Here is an 18,045-nt window from a genome sequence, read left to right as displayed (position 1 = left end):
TCTCTTCCAGAATTTCTTGCTGTTCAGAAGCCGCCAAAGGCAAATGGGTTGGCTTTCTGCAGATGATTCCTGGAAGTTCAGTGAATCTCCAGGGCCAACTCCTCAAATCTTATTGGATTGAGATGAGTGAATACAATTTCCAGGAGTGAGTGTTGACACATGCTTGCTGGCATCTCACGAGGGCAAATCCGCGGGGAGGGTGTTGGTGTCCTGGGATGCACTTGAGTGTAACAGAGGGCGGGATTGGTCAAGCCAGTGGCTGAGGGGGAAGCCACCCTCTCTCCAGGGGCGCCCATAGGGTCCTGGGGAAACCAGATGGTTTCGTATTGAGAAAAGCTGGTGAGCTCAGTCACCGTCTTAGAAAGTAGCATCCAATTTACAAAGGACACCATTTAGAGAAATTCAAGATTTAAGTAGATGCCATTAACTTCTTCTTTAAAATATTGCAAATTTCCCAAGTATATCATGTTCATAGATATGCTGTTTATCTTCCCCTGGGAAAACAAAAGCTGTTCGTTGGGGTAAAAACGTTGAGTTTTATGTGTCAGCTCACTCAGTAATTGGTAGTAGTCTTGGATAATTGAACATGAAGCTTTGTTTTCCTGCAGGAAAGGATGTGGCTGGCGAGTGTGTGTGTGATGTGGACGAAGGCGTCTGTGTTGGGTGGCAGGAGGTTTCAGCTGAAGCTACTGTGGTTTTTCATGCTGAGGGGAGCCAATCACCCATGGAAAGTCATAGTGTAAATGGATGTATTGTTGTAAGTAATTCATTTCCCCCTTTAATATACACATAAGTGAAAGCTGGTAGAATAAAAAGCATGAGGTATCAGGTTCTTAAGAAAGTTAATTACATAAAAAATGATGTGTACTTTTCATAATAGAATAACTTCATAGGTTTTGAAACATAAAACTATACACAAACATTGTAAGAATTACAAAAAAAAAAAATAAGAAGTAAAATTGGCCTATAATTCTGTTCCCAAGAAAACCATTCTTAACATTTTGGCAAGTTTTTCCAGATGTTTTTTTCTCTTTATAGATACACTTCCCTCCTCTCAGAGATCATGTTACATCGGCTCATTTCTGTTTCCTTGTTTCAATTACTGTATTAAATGTTTTTCCGTGTCAATAAATATAGAAATATGTCTTTGTTTTTCACCAGACATTTTATTGGTGCATATTTAACCCTAAAGTTATTGATGGGTGTTTAGGGAATGTGCATTTTTAATATTATAAGAAACCTCGGGTCAATGCCTGTTTGTGCTTTGTAGTTTATCCCCTTCGATGCCAGCACAAAGGGTGCAGGACACACTGACACTGGCTCCTTCCCCGGCCCTGCCTCCCACGGAGGTTCACTCCCAGCAACAGAGGCCGCACCCTCACCCGGCAACCAGCTCAGAGATTAGTCCTCATACTTTTTCTGAATCTCATTTTAAAATTGCCTCTTTATTTTAATTTTTAAAAATTTGAAAACCTTAAAGAAAGTAAATATTTCCCATGATTTCATCACCTAAACATTGTGTGGACATGGGGTCTAATGATACAAGAGGAGAAAGGAAGGCGCCCCCGTGGCCCACTCGGGCCTCTGCTCTCTAAGGGGTGAAGCTCCTTAGCAATCCGCCGTCTCTTCTTTTTTGTAACCCTCACCTGAGGATATGCTTTATTGATTTTAGAGAGAGGGGAAGGGGTTGGGGGAGAGAGAGAGAAACATCGATGTGAGAGAGGATATCGATCAGCCGCCTCCTGCACGCACAGGACTGGGGATCGAACCGGGAACCTGTTTGGTGCACAGGACGACGCCTCAACCAACCAGCCACCCGCGGGCTGCACTGTCTTCTACATGCAGTGGAATCGAGCCAGACACATCCTCGTGCCATTTGCCTGTTTCTCCTAATGAGTCACGGGCATGTGTTCCTCCTCAGAGCATGGCTGTGTCCGATGCCCTTTTAGTGGCTTAGGCCTTGTCCATCGGGGGGCATTTGTACTGTGTTTCCCCATGAACAAAACGTTGGTTGTTTGATTCAGCACTTCCACCCTCCAGGAGCCTTTCCTACAAAATGTTTGCTTAAGGGCATAAAGGTATAAGCGTACACCAGGGGTGGGCAAACTTTTTGACTCGAGGGCCACCATGGGTTCTTAAACTGGACCGGAGGGCCGGAACAAAAGCATGGATGGAGTGTTTGTGTGAACTAATATAAATTCAAAGTAAACATCATTACATAAAAGGGTACGGTCTTTTTTTTCAATAGTTTTATTCATTTCAAACAGGCCGGATCCGGTCCGCGGGCCGTAGTTTGCCCACGGCTGGCATACACCCATAAGGAAGGTCACTGTGGCATTATTATTATTTCTTGTTTGTTGTTAATCCTCACCCAAGGATATTTTTTCCATTTATTTTTAGAGAGAGTAGAAGAGAGAGCGAGAGACAGACACGGAGAGAGGAAGGGAGAGAAGGAGGGAGGGAGGGAAGGAAAGAGAGAGAAACATTGAATGGTTGCCTCCCACACACACCCCGACCAGGGCCAGGGATCGAACCTGCAACCCAGGTACATGCCCTTGACCAAGAATTGAACCCAAGACCCTCCACTGCGTGGGCTGACGCTCTGACCACGGAGCCATGGGGTCAGGCTGCGGTGTTGCTTTTAATAATGAGACATTGGAAGCATCTCAGTGATGTCGAGAAGAGATGGGTTTATAAATATGATCTTGTGAAATGTAACGTCGTCAACATGTTTAAATGTAGATCTGCTTCTAACATGAAAAGATGCCCATGGCTTACTGTGCAGTGAAGAGGCACGTCGCGGGGAATACATACCGCGCCATCACACGGGTGTCGGAGCACCGGCAGCACGGACGGCGCCGGTTCAGGCAACCTCGGGGTCTGCGTGAGCTGGAGGCGCTCTCTCCCGGCCGGACCTGTCTGGCAGGTTCAGGGTGCATTGGGGAGTAGCAGGCAGCTTTCCCTCTTCTATCTTACACACTTTCTTATGGAAATTTTAACAAGGTGTGTTTTGTAATAAGTAAACTGTTTTTTAAAAAAATGAAAAGTACGTCTAAACTCGACAAAAAAATCGTTAAAATAAAATGTATAAGTGAGACTGGGAGTCTCTGAGACTCCCCCGCTTACCAGCTTATGAGTCCGTGGGAACAGTTAAGTAGAAAGTAGTGTTTCTTATAGGAATTAAATACCTCACTGCAATGTGGAGGGAGAGTGAGGAGGGGAGAGGAGGAGGAGAGGAGCCCTGAGGCCAGGAGGGATGGCCCTGGTCCCAGGACTCTAGTCCCTCCCTCGGGAGAGCGCCATGCAGTGAAGACGAGCCACGTGGACCAGAAGCCTGTCTCCCACACACGCACCCCCAGCCCTCCCCAGGGGCCTTGGCTGCCCGATGGTCCGAGTTCCCATCTGCCAGCGTCCACCCGAAACGGGGCGGCCAGAACCCAGCCCCAGCCTCGCCGGGGCACAGCCAGGGATTCCTTCCTTGCCCACGAGATAGAATTTCTACAGTTCCGACTGAGATTCCTCCTAACCCTCCGCCTTGCCTTTTCTCCTGTTTTCCTTGGTGTTTGTCAGGCTCCGAGGTGGGACTTTGCTCTGGCGGTTCCCTCCCGCCTCCTTGCAGGTCAGGTGAAGCCGCACGTCCAGTCAGCGACGCTCCCGACGGGACGTTCTTGGCCTCCGGACCAGGTGGCCTTGCCAGGTCCGTGCTCCTGGCAGAGAGCCGGGTGTGTCTCTGTGACTGTTGGCACCAGCCTGCCATCTCCTTCGCCTTCCGAAGCTCTGGGCGCGGAGACCGGACGCCTATCTCCCTCCCCTGGTGGACTGGGGTCCTGGGGTGCACTCCCTGCTGAGGGTCAGTGAATGGGGGGCAGGGAGCCTCTGCTCCAGGCGGATGGACGGGCACAGGAGCGCACCTGGGGAGAGCCGCACCCGCTCTGCCGCCACCTGGCACGGCCCTCTGGCCTGTGCTGCTCGCTCCCCGGCACTTCTGCAGGGCCCACAGCCCAGGGACGCCACCCTTCCTCGGAGCTGTGTCCCCTGGGACGGAGCGTCCTCACTTCACTCGGGGGGGCCCTGTCGCTCTCCTTTTGCGCGTCCCTGCGTGGATGTCGCTGTCGAGTTCCCCCATGCTGTCCGGTTTCCGTTCCTCCTGGCTGGTTCTCTGGCTGAGCCCCGGCCTCCTTGGGAGCAGCGTTCCCAGGTGCCCCCCCTGTTCCGGGAACACCAATGGCAGCTGGTCCCTAGGAGCCCTCCCTCACTGGCAGCCGCTGTAAGCAGCCTGGCCTGCCTAGCCGCCCCAGACAGTGTCCCTGCCACCAGGGCTGTGCACGCTGGGGCCCCCTCTGGGCAAGGAAGGACCCGTTCTCTCCCGTGGGGGAATTCAAAGTGTCCCTGCTCCGCGATGGACTGGATGTTGGCCCAGCCCACGAGGGAGCGGGGTGGGAAGGAGCGGGGTGTGGTGGGGGGAGGATATAGCCAGGCAGCGGCATTCAGACACCCTCTTCCCCCCCCACACACACACTCCCCGCCTGTTTTTACTGTAACAGCTCTATTGAGATGTAACTGATGCCCATTACAAGTCACACTTTAAGGTGTGAATTCGGAGTTTTTAGTATGTTCACAGAATTGTGCAGCAGCACCAAATCCAGACTAGAAACATTACGTCCCTCTCTCTCCTCCCAAGTAATACCTTACTCCTGAGGAGACAGTCAGACTCCCGTAGTCCTAAGTGCTAGGCAAACCCAAATGCACTCTTTCTTCCTCGGGTTGACCTATTTGACCACTTTCTGCAGATCAGTAACGCAGTGTGGATCACGATGCCCTCAGGTCCATCCGTGCGGCCCGGGGCCGGGATCTCACTCCTGAACAACGGCCACTGTGCAGGCAGCAGAGCGCACCCACCCATTTTCAGTTGATAAACATGGGGTGGTTTCCCACTTCCTGGCTCTGACCAGTGCCATGTGAGCAGTCCTTATAGGATTCTGTGTGGCCGTGTGAGCAGTCCTCACACGATTCTGTGTGGCCGTATGAGCAGTCCTAACAGGATTTGTATGGGCATGTGCTTGCGTCTCCTTGGGGAGCCACCAGGAGGGGAGCTGCTGGCCCATGGTTCCTGTGTCATCACTGTGAGAGCTCCCTGTCCCGCATCCTCTCCAGCCACCTCCCAATTCCTTGGGCCACTTCTGAGCCCAACGTCTCAAGATTTTAACTCACGTCCTCTCTCCACGCTGCTCTCCTGTGAACTCTCCTTCTACAAAATCTTTGAAATATAATATCTGATATGAAAAGAAGGACATTAAAGATGGCATCACTGTCTGTGTAAACTAAAGCACAGTGACACAATGAACATCCCCATGTCCCCACACCGTACAAACCATGGAGCCTAGGACTCCAGGTCTCCATAATCTCTTCCTCGCTCTGCATTTTTGTTTTCTTTGGTCATTTCTAACTCATTTTGACTCCACTTTTCGACAAGGAGTCTGGGCTGAATAGTCTTTGAAGCCATTGCATTGTGAAAATTCCCTGATTACTACAGAGACATGGGGTTTTTGTTTGGAATGCACTATAGAAGATTAATAGCTTACATTGTTGAATATTACTATAATGTATTTTATTATGAAGTCTTGGCTAAGAGTGTGACATACAGTTGTAGCATCACTTCTCCATTAATTGGCTGTAGATGCTTGGGTTTGTCCCTCCGTTTGTGAGCTAGCGGCTGAGCTTGCTGTAATGTTCTCCCCTCCCACCTCTCTTTGGACTGATCATTCCACCAGCTCCCCAGGCCCCCAGGGAGGCATGGATGTCAATTATTGCTACAGATGAATATCAATGACTCCTTAAATATTTAATCAGTGTACTTGGCACTTGGGGAGAGATTGTTGGTAACCATCAGAACCAGGCTTTGCTTTCCTATTTTATGCCTGGTGTGTAGCATGTTTCCGCCGTAACATCGGTTGGGACTGAGCTGCTCTGGGAGTGAGCCAGCTCCCGCTCTCACGCCCGCCTCCAGGCAGGAAACATGGTGCAGAAAGTGATTAGAGATGGATATTTAAAATATTTGCAATTACATTTGTTGATTTTCTAAACTGCATTGTTGTTGCCCTAGCCGGTTTGGCTCAGTGGATACAGTGTCAGCCTGCGGACCAAAGGGTCCCAGGTTCGATCCAGTCGAGGGCATGTACCTTGCTTGCAGGCTCCTCCCTGGTCCAGGCCATGGTCAGGGCTCATGTTTCTCTTACATTGATATTTCTGCTGTCTTTCCCTCTCTCTTCCACTCTCCCTAAAAATCAATGGAAAAATATCCTCAGGTGAGTATTAAAAAATTATAATAATAAATAAACTACATTGTTATTGAACACTGATTGCATTATTGGAAGTTTGAAATATTTTCTTATTCCTCTGTATAATGTATTGGTGTCATTAAAACAGTTAGCTCTTAAAGACACTCATTTTTCTTGGCCTTTTATATTATTAAGGCGCTCTGAGAAACGTGGTCACTGGTTACAGGTGGGCAGGCGTGACTGACGGTTCTCTGTGGAGCTGGCTCGGCCTCTGGGAGCACAGGGAGGCCCTCCTGCCTGACATGCAGCCGGTGAGCCGGGCCCAGTCCCCGCGACAGCGCAGGTCCTCCGGGGCGTTGGCGGCCCTCCTCTGTGGGCAGGCCTGTGACTCCAGCACACACACACCTCCGAGCTTCCTTCAGTCTGAGAATTTCTGGCCACTGATCTCATGCTTTGCCAAGTCTCCACTTTCACTGAACATGCATCCTAGTCTCATGTTATTCCGAAAAGTTCTTTGTTTGTGGCTTTAGCTTTTAAAGTCCTAACTCTATTTGATCACCTTCTTTGTGCTTTCCCCCTACCTGAAATTAAGAAGAAACAAACAAGCAGAGCTTCTACGAGAGTGGGTGGGCGAAGATTTACTCACCCAGAAACTAAGCGCTGAGGGATGCCCTGCGGTGGGGACCTGTGACATGTCTTACGGGCGCGTTTTGAAATCCCTGAGAGTGAGGGCCCAGGGCACCGGCTCTCTTCGTGCACTTAAGACTGGACCAGGTTCGCTCCAATCCCCATCACCTCACCCAAATCTTTCTGTAACGTCAGTCTCCTTCTCAGTCTTCCTGAATTCTGAAATCACCGGATTCAATTCCCTGCAGTTTCATTTTGTATTTGTCTTATGCCTTAAGCATCTTTGTATTTAGTCAACAATAAGGAAGGCTTATGTCTTTTTTATTGTCATATCAATGAAGGCATTTCCTTAAGATATTAACTGCTGCAAATAGAGGATAAAATCCAAGTCTTCATGAGCGAAAGAGTAGGTGAAGATCGGTATTCACAGTCAAGGGTAGCCTTGGTGTTTTTAGTCATCACTGTCTTCTGTGAACATATTCAGCATGAAATATTTAAGAATTTATTGACTTTGAAAATTTTAGAGGCTTTCGGACACGCTGGCTATGTAGGTAAACACAGTACTTGCCACCTCCCACAACCACATCAAAATTTACAACTAAATACAGAACAACCGTCATTCAAAACCACCTGAAATCTAGCTGAACAGAAGTCCTACAACTAGGGAATTAGAGAATAAGCTCACGGCGACTAGTAGGAGGGGCAGAGACACGGGTGGGATCGAAGAACCGGCTGGACTGACACCCACATGCAGTGTTTGTTTAATCGGGAGGGATATCTAGGCTGTGGAGGCCCCCCGGAGGAACAGGGGTGCCTGCCTCACACCAGGCCCCCAACCCAGGTTTCCAGTGCTGGGAAGAGAAGTCCCCGTAACTTTGGGCTGTAAAAACGAGGAGGGATTTTGACTCAGTGACACGGAGGCTGTGGAAGTCCCAGGCAGTTATCTTAAAGGGCCTGTGCATGGACTTACTCAGAACCTGGGATAATCAGGGAGGAACTAACTTGCCTGGAATCAGGGCAAGAGCTGGAGGGGCAACTTTCCTCAAGACAGAGGTCTGGAAGAGGCCACTGCTCCTTTGCTGAGCCCTCCCTGCCACAGAGCTGACAGGCTGGGCCATATCTGAATCTCCATCAACCTGGCTCACACTTTTATCCTTGCCCTGGTGATTCCCTGAGACCCCACACTTCCCTGCTTGCAGGCTCATCCACGCAATTTCCAGTGGCTTTTCCATTCAACTGGCCTCTCTTGTCTCATCCTTTTGACTTTCCTAAAATCTCTCAAACAAGCAGCAGCTGGCCTCAGGATGCCCTGTACCTCTCAGTAAGTGGCCCCAGGCCTGGCACTAGCTGCAGCCCACCCTGGTTCACATTTTGGCCTCTCCTGGGCACCACCAAGCTCAACAAAAATAGCAGCCATTTGCAGATTGCTTTGTAGCTCATGCTGGGTTGCTCTGGGCAGGGCATAGGCATAGGCTGACTTTGTACCTCCCAGGAGGCCCCAGAGCCAATGCACCTAGTGGATAGCTTCACACCATGCCCAATCACAACTCTACACATCCATGAGTGACATACTCAAGGGGAAGACACAGTGAGCACCAAAGCCCCACTGAAGCAAGTCCTGCTCCATAGAAGTGTCTCCTGCACAGCAGCTTTTCAGCTGTTATTGCAGCTGGTCCTCACAACCAATTAGCCTGGGTGTCAATCCCTCCCAGTGATGCCAACATTAATCAAGGCTCAACTACAATAGAACTGTGCACACAGCTCACACAGGGGTGCACCTGGAGTGCCCAGTTCAGGTGACTGGGGAGGCTGAACCACTGGGCCCTACAGGACACCTACTACACAAGGCCACTCTACCAAGTCTGGGAGACATAGCAGTTCTACCTAATACATAGAAACAAACACAGGGAAGTAGCCAAAATGCGAAGACAAAGAAACATGTCACAAATGAAAGCACAGAAAAAGAACTAAGTGAAATGGAAGCAATAAAACTACCAGATATAGAGTTCAAAACAGTGGTTATAAGGCTGCTCAAGGAACTTAATGAGAACTTCAAGGAACTTAGAATTTCAAGGAAATTCATAAGAATATCAACAACATAAAAAAGGATCAGTCAGAAATTAAGCATGCACTAATTGAAATGAAGAGTAATTTACAGGGCATCAACAGTAGAGTAGAGGATGCTGAGAATGAAATGTAAGGAAGCAAAAAAAAAAAACACCCAATCAGAAGACCAAAAAGAAAAAAGAATAAAACAATATGAAGATAGTGTAAGGAGCCTCTGGGGCATTTCAAGTAACAACATTCACATCATAGGAGTACCAGAAGGAGAAGAGAGGGAACAAGATAGTGAAAATCTATTTGAAAAAATAATGACAAAAAACTTCCCCTACCTGGTGAAAGAAATAGACATACAAGCCCAGGAAGCGCAGAAAGTCCCAAACAAGAGGAATCCAAAGAAGCCCACACCAAGACACGTCTAATTAAAATGCCAAGGGCAAAAGACAAAGAGAGAATCTTAAAAGCAGCAAGAGAAAAGCAGTTAGTTACCTACAAGGGAGCACCCATATGACTGTCAACTGATTTTTCAACAGAAACTTTGCAGGCCAGAAGGGAGTGGCAAGAAATATACAAAGTGATGAAAAGCAAGAACCTACAACCAAGATTAGCAAAGCCATCATTTAGAATTGAAAGTCAGATAAAGAGCTTCACAGACAAGAAAAAGCTAAAGGAGTGCATCATACCAAACCAGTATTACATGAAATGTTAAAGGTTATTGAAGAAGAAGGAGAAGGAGAAGGTGAAGAACGAAAGAAAAGGTAAAAAATATGAACAATAGAATGGCAATAAATGTGTATCTATCAACTATTGAATCTAAAAATCAAAATAAATGAACAAGGAATCTAATGAACAGAGTAAACTGATGAATAAAGTAGAACCAGAGGCATGGAAACATGGAACAGACGGACCAATCTCAGAGGGAAGGGGGTGGGAGGTGGGAGGAGATTAACCAAAGAACCTATATGCATATATGCATTACCTGTGGACATAGACAGTAGGGTGGTGAAGGCCTGAGGCAGGGCAGGAACCAAGTGGAGAGGGGCAATAGAAGAGGTATATCTATAATACTCTAACAATAAGGGCTTAAGGTAAATAAAGGAATTTATTGATTTAATTGAGTTTTCACAGCTGTAGAAAGCAATGATGTTATAAATTTTTGGATTTTTTTTACAAGTCTTATGCTTTCAAGCCTCCGAAGTTTCTGTTCTCCCGAAAGGCTTTTCTTGTGTTTTATGCTTTTGTCTGCAGAGGACAGAAGATGCATTAATCGTATATTACTCTGTGGTGTCAGGTATTTTATCTGTATGTTGCATTTTTCCCATTTAAACTACACAACCTTCAAGATGACCAGGGAGGGTGGTGTCTGTGGTCTGTGCTGGTGGCCGCCTGCACGTGGTCCTGCAGAACTCACAGGTGTGTGAGTGAGAATTTGTGTTCATTTCACAGGTGGGGAGCATTAAGCGGGACATGACCTTCACGTTTCACCCGGAGGACCTAAAACGGGACTTGAGTAAAAAACTGTCTCATCAGCCCTGGTTCCCCTTGGCCATGGAGGAAGACGTGAAAACCGCCGACACCAGGCCAGCCACCCGAGGCCCGGACCATGACAGGGAAAACGCCCGCTCCATCTGTCTCCTTGAGCAGAAGCGAAAAGTGGTCTCCTCCAGCATCGACGTTCCCCCGGCCAGGTAAGGCCCGCGGGCCCTCCCTCCGCTAGGAGCGCGGTATGAAGTAGAGAAACCTAGGAAAAGAAAGGTTTTCTCCAAGAACTTCCTTCTGGTGCTTGTGTGAATAGAGCTTTTCAGAACCGACCCGAGGCCGCGGCAGTTGGAACTCCTGTAGTGCTAGAAAAGAAAATTTCATTAGATTTTTGGCGAATGAATAATAAAGAGAAAAAAGGGAGAGGGCCATTGAAGACATGAGATACAGACTGAGCAGAGCTTAACAGTAAGGACGCTGGTTTCGGGTCGGCTGCGACCCTGGTCTACCCCGGCCTTTATTGTGTGTGGCCTCGAGGTAAGGGTGGTTTTATGTTTTTTAAAGGGTTGAAAAAATGAAGCCTGTGTGACATAAATCAGAGGTGGCCTGCAAAGCCTAAAATATTTATGTGTGATGCGTTTCAGAAAAGGTTTGGCGTGGTTTATATCAGGGTAACTCTTAAACTCAGATCTACCTTGGAACTGGGCCTGAGGTTTGATCTGAAATACCAGACGCTTTTGTCACATAATTCTGCGTAAGCCCCATCGGTGCCTTTGGAACAACGTTGTGGCAGGATGACGGTGGCACGGAGAGGCACACACGCCGAGACCTTTGCTTATTTTCCTGCTTATCGTTTATCTCACCTGGATTTGGGGGCATCCAAAAGCTGACGTGTCTATGATAGTAAGGTACTGTAATTCCAGTTTACAAACGAGTAAACAGACTCAGAAATGTGGGGTGATCGCCCAGGAGCACACGTGTAACCAAAGGCCCAAGGCTCGGTTACGTTTCTAACCCCAAGTGAGCTTTTTATCCTTGTTCCGTCATTCGTGTTACGGAAGAGCCTTCATTTGTTGCCATTTACACACCGTGATGCCTTTAAACAGATTGATATTTTTCATATCACTTGCTCTCCAACCTCCCAACGAAAATAACTCAGACGTTAGGCAATCCTTATTCGACTACCTGTTCGTTAGAGCATGGTGTTTGTTATTCTCTTTTGCCAGATATTGGGTTTTTCTGTCGTTTTATTTTTTGTGGTGGGTTTTTTTTAAGTACGGATACTTAAATTGGTTGGATTTCACCCAAATAGCAATTGCAGTTTGATTATGCAAAGTAGTAAGTGTCTTCTAATTATAACTCTGAGGCTAAAGAAATTATTAGCAAACCAGTAGCAATGGGGATAAAGAAAATGTGGCCCCGAGTACTCCCAGAGCCAGCAGCAGTTTATTAGAAGGCGCCAGATTGTTGTTAGTTTGCTGTTGGCAAAAAGAAAAATGAGCCATACGGCACTGTTTGTTTTGCGGGGTTTAAAAATGCAGTGATGTCATATCTATCCCTTGCTGGATACAATGAGATCATGTTTGTCTTATGGGACCCTTCTGGGAATTGTACAGTTTGAATTTCAGAAACTCCCTACCTTTGCGTTCAACATTAGAAAATTACCTGAGCTACAGGCAATATCCTGTATGCACAGTGGAGAACTGTGACTCCACATTTCATTGGTGTTGCCTACACTTCTTCCCTTGGTCTGTATATACTATGCACCTATAGACAAGTCTCCTGTCTCACATTTGAAATTAAGTGAGAGATTAGGCAGGATGGGTATCGCTGTTACTGAAACTCCAGAAGCCCAGCAGTTCCCGAGCAGATGTTTAACTGCATGCACAGCGCCTGGGGCCGCACTCTGTAACCAATGGGAAACTGCCGAAGGAGGGGGAGTAAAAAGGTGGCTCTAGGCTTATCTTAGTCAACATTAAAAGCTGTGCACTGGGAGAGAATGCCATGTTGGAGAACACTGATGCTGTGTAACTTGTGGACCGTTAGCACCCGAAGCAACCTCCACGAAGCAGCCATCCCTGCTTTCCCCGGAAACCTCTGTCCACTCTGTCCTTTTCCATCATGCCAGTGATTCAGGTCACCAGGTAACTGTTGTTCCTGCCCACTGGCTACGGTCTTTGTGACACAGCAGCCAAGCGATCTTTCCAAAGCACAGGCATAGGCGGTGGCCGGAAGGAAGGAGCCAGGAACGTGCTGGGACCAGTGTAACTGCCATTACGGCCTAATGGAGCACATGGTGCCATCAGCACACCACCAAGTCCTCTAGCCAGGGCTTTGCCGTGTACAGTCCACACAGAAGCCAAGGTTAGGTACAGACAAAAGTATTTTTCACGACGCCTTCGGTCACCTGGGAGACCAGAGCTACATGACAGACTTGGTCTCTGAAACCAGTTTTTAAAAGACAAGTCTTCTCTCCCTTGCTACGCTGGGGCAACGTTTCATCGAATGAGATGGAGTGGTGGGGTTCCTGGCTGTTGCTTTTAAAAGCAGCTCTTCCTTCCTGCCACGTGCCTGTGGGTGAATGTCTCTAATTTAAATGCATGTATACTGCAACCCCCTTTCCTAATACCTACAAAAATGTGGGGGAAGTTAGCAGCTAAGACAGGAAGCCTCTGAGCCACCAGGCTTCTCTCCTGTGCTGCTGCTGATACCAGGGGCTGATGCTGTCGTAATTGCAACTTAGGGAAGTGGGTGTTCTATGACATAAATTTGGCTCAGGGTACATGTATGTGTACGTGTGTGTGTGTTTTAAAAAAAACTCTCCACACTTATTTGTGTTGACTTCATGGCATTCAAGATTCATCAATTCCTAATTATTATATTTTATATCCTTTTACTAGTAGCCCTGCGCATGAATATGTGTGCCAGTAGCTCTCTGCAGGGCCTGGCTGCTCCAAACCCGCTGCCCAGAGGCTCTCCGCGGCCTAGAGGCCCACCCATGGCTGGGGGAGGAACGCTTGCCTCGTTGCTGTGGTGACGAAGCAAACATTCCACCAGGTCGCTCACGCTGCCCGCTATCAGCAGCTGACCCCTGGGACTGGGGGACTCTGGCAGGGCTGAGAGGACTGGGCACCGCCATCTTTTGTGACGGAGTGACAGTCAATTTACATATTACCCTTTTATTATATAGGACTATAACTACACAATCATGTCAGATTCGAATGTGTCACCTTTCAGAATTGCATTGTGAACATAGAATTTGGGTCATTAATATGAATTTTTTAAATAATTTATGGCACTGCCATTTTCGAGGGATATGCTTCCTGGAGCAGTTGGATAGTTATGAAGTGAAATACTAAATGTGTGACATTCCCACATTTGCAGGGACCACCTGCAAAGAGTCCTGGGGCCGTTCATACATATTCTTTCACGTAAATCCTTTCGGGCAGCGAAATAGACAATGTTTAACCACTGAGACCTCAGGGGGACCTGCCGTACTGCTGCGCTCTATGGACTTCGGCTCTGTGCCAGAGGCTGCGTACCTGGGAATGTTCCAGAATGCTCCGAGAGCTGTCATTCGGCATCGGTGGTATCCATGCTGTAGGTCACCTCTCAGGATGGGTTTGCATTTACATTTGATTCAACATCTTTTTCCCTCCCTGTGCCTGTTCACAATTTAAACCATCAGGTGTAGAAATAATGGGACTCCACTGCCTCCCACCACCCCCTCCCTCTGCCAGTACGGAGCCTGGGTCCTGTTTTTATTACAAAAAGGCAAACAATCGTTAAAGATGAATAAATAATTCAAAGATGTTGATCACTTGTTTATTTTAAAGGAATAATATTTGAGCAGCACTGTCCAATAGAAATGTAACGTGAGCTCCTTGTGTCAGTTTTAACTCTCTAACAGCTGATTAAAAACAGGAAAAAGAGTGCTGGCTGGTGTGGCTTAGTTGGCTGGGTGTCCTCCCATGCACTGAGAAGTCACTGGTTCGATTCCTGGTCCAGGTACATGCCCAGGTTCAGGCTCTATCCACACTAGGGGGTGTGCCGGAGGCAGCCAGACTGTGGGTCTCTTATTGGTGTTTCTCTCTTCCTCCCTCTCCCTCGCTCCCTCTCTCTCAAATCAATAAAAACATATAAGAAATAGGTGACAATAATTAAGGTAAAACTACATTATTTAACCTAATATATCCAAATATCGTTGTTTTCTATGATCAGTATAAGAGGGTATTAGTGAGACACTTTGCATGCTCTTCCGCGTACCAGGCCCTCGAATTGTGCACATGTTACTGCTAGGGCTCATCTCAACTTGAACAGGGCGCTTCAAGAGCTGGAGAGCCACGTGTGGCGAGTGGCCACTGTATTGGGCAGTGCCGCTTCAGGGTCACGCACCAGCCCATTGTACACTTCAGCGCCGCTGTCACTGATCCCTAAGACAGGCGTTGGGGTTCTTTTCCTACTCACACTGATAGGCAGGGAGCAGGCGCTCTCTGCGGCCGTCTTCCTCAAGGTGCGGTCCCTGGGAGGAGAGACGCATCAGCGTCTGGCTCAGGAGGTATTTCACGGGGAAAACTCAGCAGCATGATTCCACGGTGTCCCCTAAAGAATGACTCCCGGCTGTGCGTGACTGTGTTTTGTACAATATAATTCTTAAAATGTTTAAGTCCCATCTAAGTCAGAGGCAGGTTAAATGATAGTGTCACAGTTCTGGTTCTTTAAAGACATGAAAGCAGCTTCCCTCTGGGGGCAAGAGCCTGTTTCCTGGTCCCCAGATACTGTGACTTCCCCAGCGGGCAGCCGGAGCATGGGCCACCCCAGCCAGCGGGCGGGGCTTGGCTGGGCCCCCACACTGCATGCATTTGCTTATGCTTCTTTCCATAACGAATAGCTGATCAATGCGTGCTGCATGCAAACTTGGCAATGCAGCGAATATGACAATTTTTTAAAAAAGACTCCTAAGTAGGAAAGGTTTACTTTGTTATTGGCTTAAAATGTTACTGATTCTTTTAAATTTTAATGCCTGTTTTCCTTCTCCTATAAATAGAGGTCTAGGTGGGGAGATGTTGAGGGTTAAGCCTCAAGAGTTGGGCTTACCTTGGAATGCCTTGGGATTTGATTGTTATGTTAGGTTATAGAGAGCTAGTCAGTGATGCCTTCGAAAAACATCTCAGATCACTTCGGGAATACAGTTTTAAGCAAGAGGAGAATTCTTGAAGAGTGTGTTTTAATACCGTGGGCTCTTGAAATCCCAAACGTGTCAGCTAGAGGAAAGGACTATCCCCTAAAGCAGCTGTCACCAACCGGTGGTCCGCGGGCCGCTGGTGGTCCGCGAGGTCCAAAAGGTTGGCAACTGCTGCCCTAAAGGCAAGAGACTGGGACACTCCCACTCTGCTGGCCGCACACCCTGGACACAACAACCTCCATTTGTCCTGTTTTTACAGATGTTTCAGGCACTTGGACCGGTTGAGCTCGTCCATCCTGTCCAGCAGGGTCACCAAGAAACATCGGGCTTCATCATCAAACACTGCCTGGTCTCAGGGGTCAGCACCCACCTTCGCGTCGGGCCTCCCAGTTAAACCAAACATCCAATTCAACTCTGAAGCAATTTGTGATTTAATTTAATACTTCAGCCTAATGCATTATTATGATTATTCCTTGCAAGTTTTTATATATATTTTCAGAATCCTACGACTTGGGATGTTAACAGTACTTCCAGGCTTTGTTTAGTTTCTGGATAACTATCCATTTTTTTTTTCAAAGAGGCAAATGGTTGCACATTTAAAGGACATAAATTCTACAGCAGTCAAAACCAGTTGTTTTCTATGGGTGATTCATGTCACCACTACCAAGTCCCATTCTACCCACAAGAGGCATTTGCAAATGTCTACGGGGACAATTTTTATTGCTCAAAATAGTCCTGCACAGTAAATATCTATTACCCCAAACGCCAGTTCACCATCACTAAGAAATGCGGGTGGGTTTCCTATCCTATATAATAAAAGGCTAATATGCAAATTGTCACCTCAAGAGTTTGACCAACCAGGAGTTCTACTGCTCACTATGACGTGCGATGACCACCAGGGGGTGGCACAGAATGAAGGAAGGCCCCAGCCGACAGCCAGCAGCTGGGGAAGAAAGGCCCTGATCAGCCCTGATCGCCGGCCAGGCCTAGAGACCCTACCTGTGCATGAATTTTGTGCACTAGGCCTCTAGTTTATGATAAAACGGTGGGATCCCAGCTGAACATAACTTGATTATTACGTTAACTGCACACATAGTGTTTATCGATAGCGTTATAAACCACTGGAGATGGGGTAGGGAGCCTCGCACGAGCCTCCCTGGGAATCAGAGCCCTGTTCAGGTGCAGTCTTGTGAGGCCTGGATTTCGTTCTCTTAGCTTAACATGATGTAAGAATGTACTTCCCATGCTCCGATCAGTGCTGGATATATTTGGCTGACAGTGGGAAGAAATAAAATCCTTCTGCAGCCTCTGTTATTGAAATAGAAACCCACCACCCCCTCATTTTATTGCCTTCTGTGGAATGTTTCTGAATGACAGCCTAAGTCTTTTAATTGGTCTCCTGCTGATTTAGAACCCCTTGCCTTATGTTTCACATTTTATATCTCAAAAACTACAAGTTACAGTGCCATTGAAGCAGAGGGAACAGCATTTTTTTTTTTTTTTAAGAAAAAAGGCAAGTTCCATTCAGAAACCCAAGGTCATTCATTTGCATTGTCTCCACATCTCTGGGTGCTGGGGCTTCTGGCCTACCCCCCCCCCCCCCCCCCCCCCGCCCCTCCCCCCCCCCCCCCCCCCCCCAGATATCTCTGCTGGATTCATGCAGGTCCTCTCCGCATTCCCGACGTGAGCTGTCACTCATCCCCTGGTGTTGAGCCCAGGCTCGCTTACTTCCGTGTCCACCCTCCCCACGTCTGTCCCACTATACGTACGCTGTGGCTCTTCACTCCTGTTTCCACAAACTTACGTGGAAAAGTTCCTTGGAATTCTGCTCACTGGGCCATGGACAGACCAGGCAGGGAAAATAATCCTCAAGTTTCCCTCCCACCCTGAGGCTCAGGTCTCACTGTAGTTTAATCCTTTTACACGTTTACCTGAACTGTTCACCTATTCCAGCGGCTCTCAACCTGTGGGTCACCAACCTGTGGGTCGCGACCCCTTTGGGGGTCGAATGACCCTTTCACAGGGGTTGCCTAAGACCATTGGAAAACACATATATAATTACTTATTGTTTTTCTGATTAATCACTATGCTTTAATTATGTTCAATTTGTATCAATGAAAATACATCCTGCATATCAGATATTTTCATTATGATTTATAACAGCAGCAAAATTACAGTTATGAAGTAGCAATGAAAATAATTTTATGGTTGGGGGTCACCACCACATGAGGAACTATATTAAAGGGCCGCGGCATTAGGAAGGTTGAGAACCACTGACCTATTCAAAGCTCCATCACATTCCTTGTTGGCTCGCACAGGCACCCCGTGGTGTGTCCAGACAGAAGCGAGGGCACTTGTTTGCAAAGCCCTCGCATTTCCCTGTTCCGTCTCCTCCTCCAGAGGCTCTGGGGGTCA

General features: G+C 47.6%; 1 protein-coding gene across 3 annotated transcripts in view; it reads left to right on the top strand.

Moving 5' to 3' along the window:
* ZNF704 (zinc finger protein 704) overlaps nucleotides 1–18,045 on the top strand; it is a 131,317-nt gene that overhangs the window by 31,755 nt on the left and 81,517 nt on the right. For all 3 annotated transcript variants that reach the window (XR_004972564.1, XM_036338774.1, XM_036338775.1), the window contains exon 2: nucleotides 10,413–10,654. Coding sequence is in view for 2 of the 3 variants with exons in the window: in XM_036338774.1 (XP_036194667.1) it covers nucleotides 10,413–10,654 (242 nt within the window). In the remaining variant the exon portion in view is untranslated. The remainder of the gene's footprint in view (nucleotides 1–10,412; nucleotides 10,655–18,045) is intronic.

This window comes from Myotis myotis, unplaced genomic scaffold (assembly GCF_014108235.1).
Source record: "Myotis myotis isolate mMyoMyo1 unplaced genomic scaffold, mMyoMyo1.p scaffold_m19_p_16, whole genome shotgun sequence".
NCBI classification, from domain to species: domain Eukaryota; kingdom Metazoa; phylum Chordata; class Mammalia; order Chiroptera; family Vespertilionidae; genus Myotis; species Myotis myotis.
Note: the sequence above shows the minus strand (reverse complement) of the source record. Positions and strands in the feature narration are given on the sequence as shown.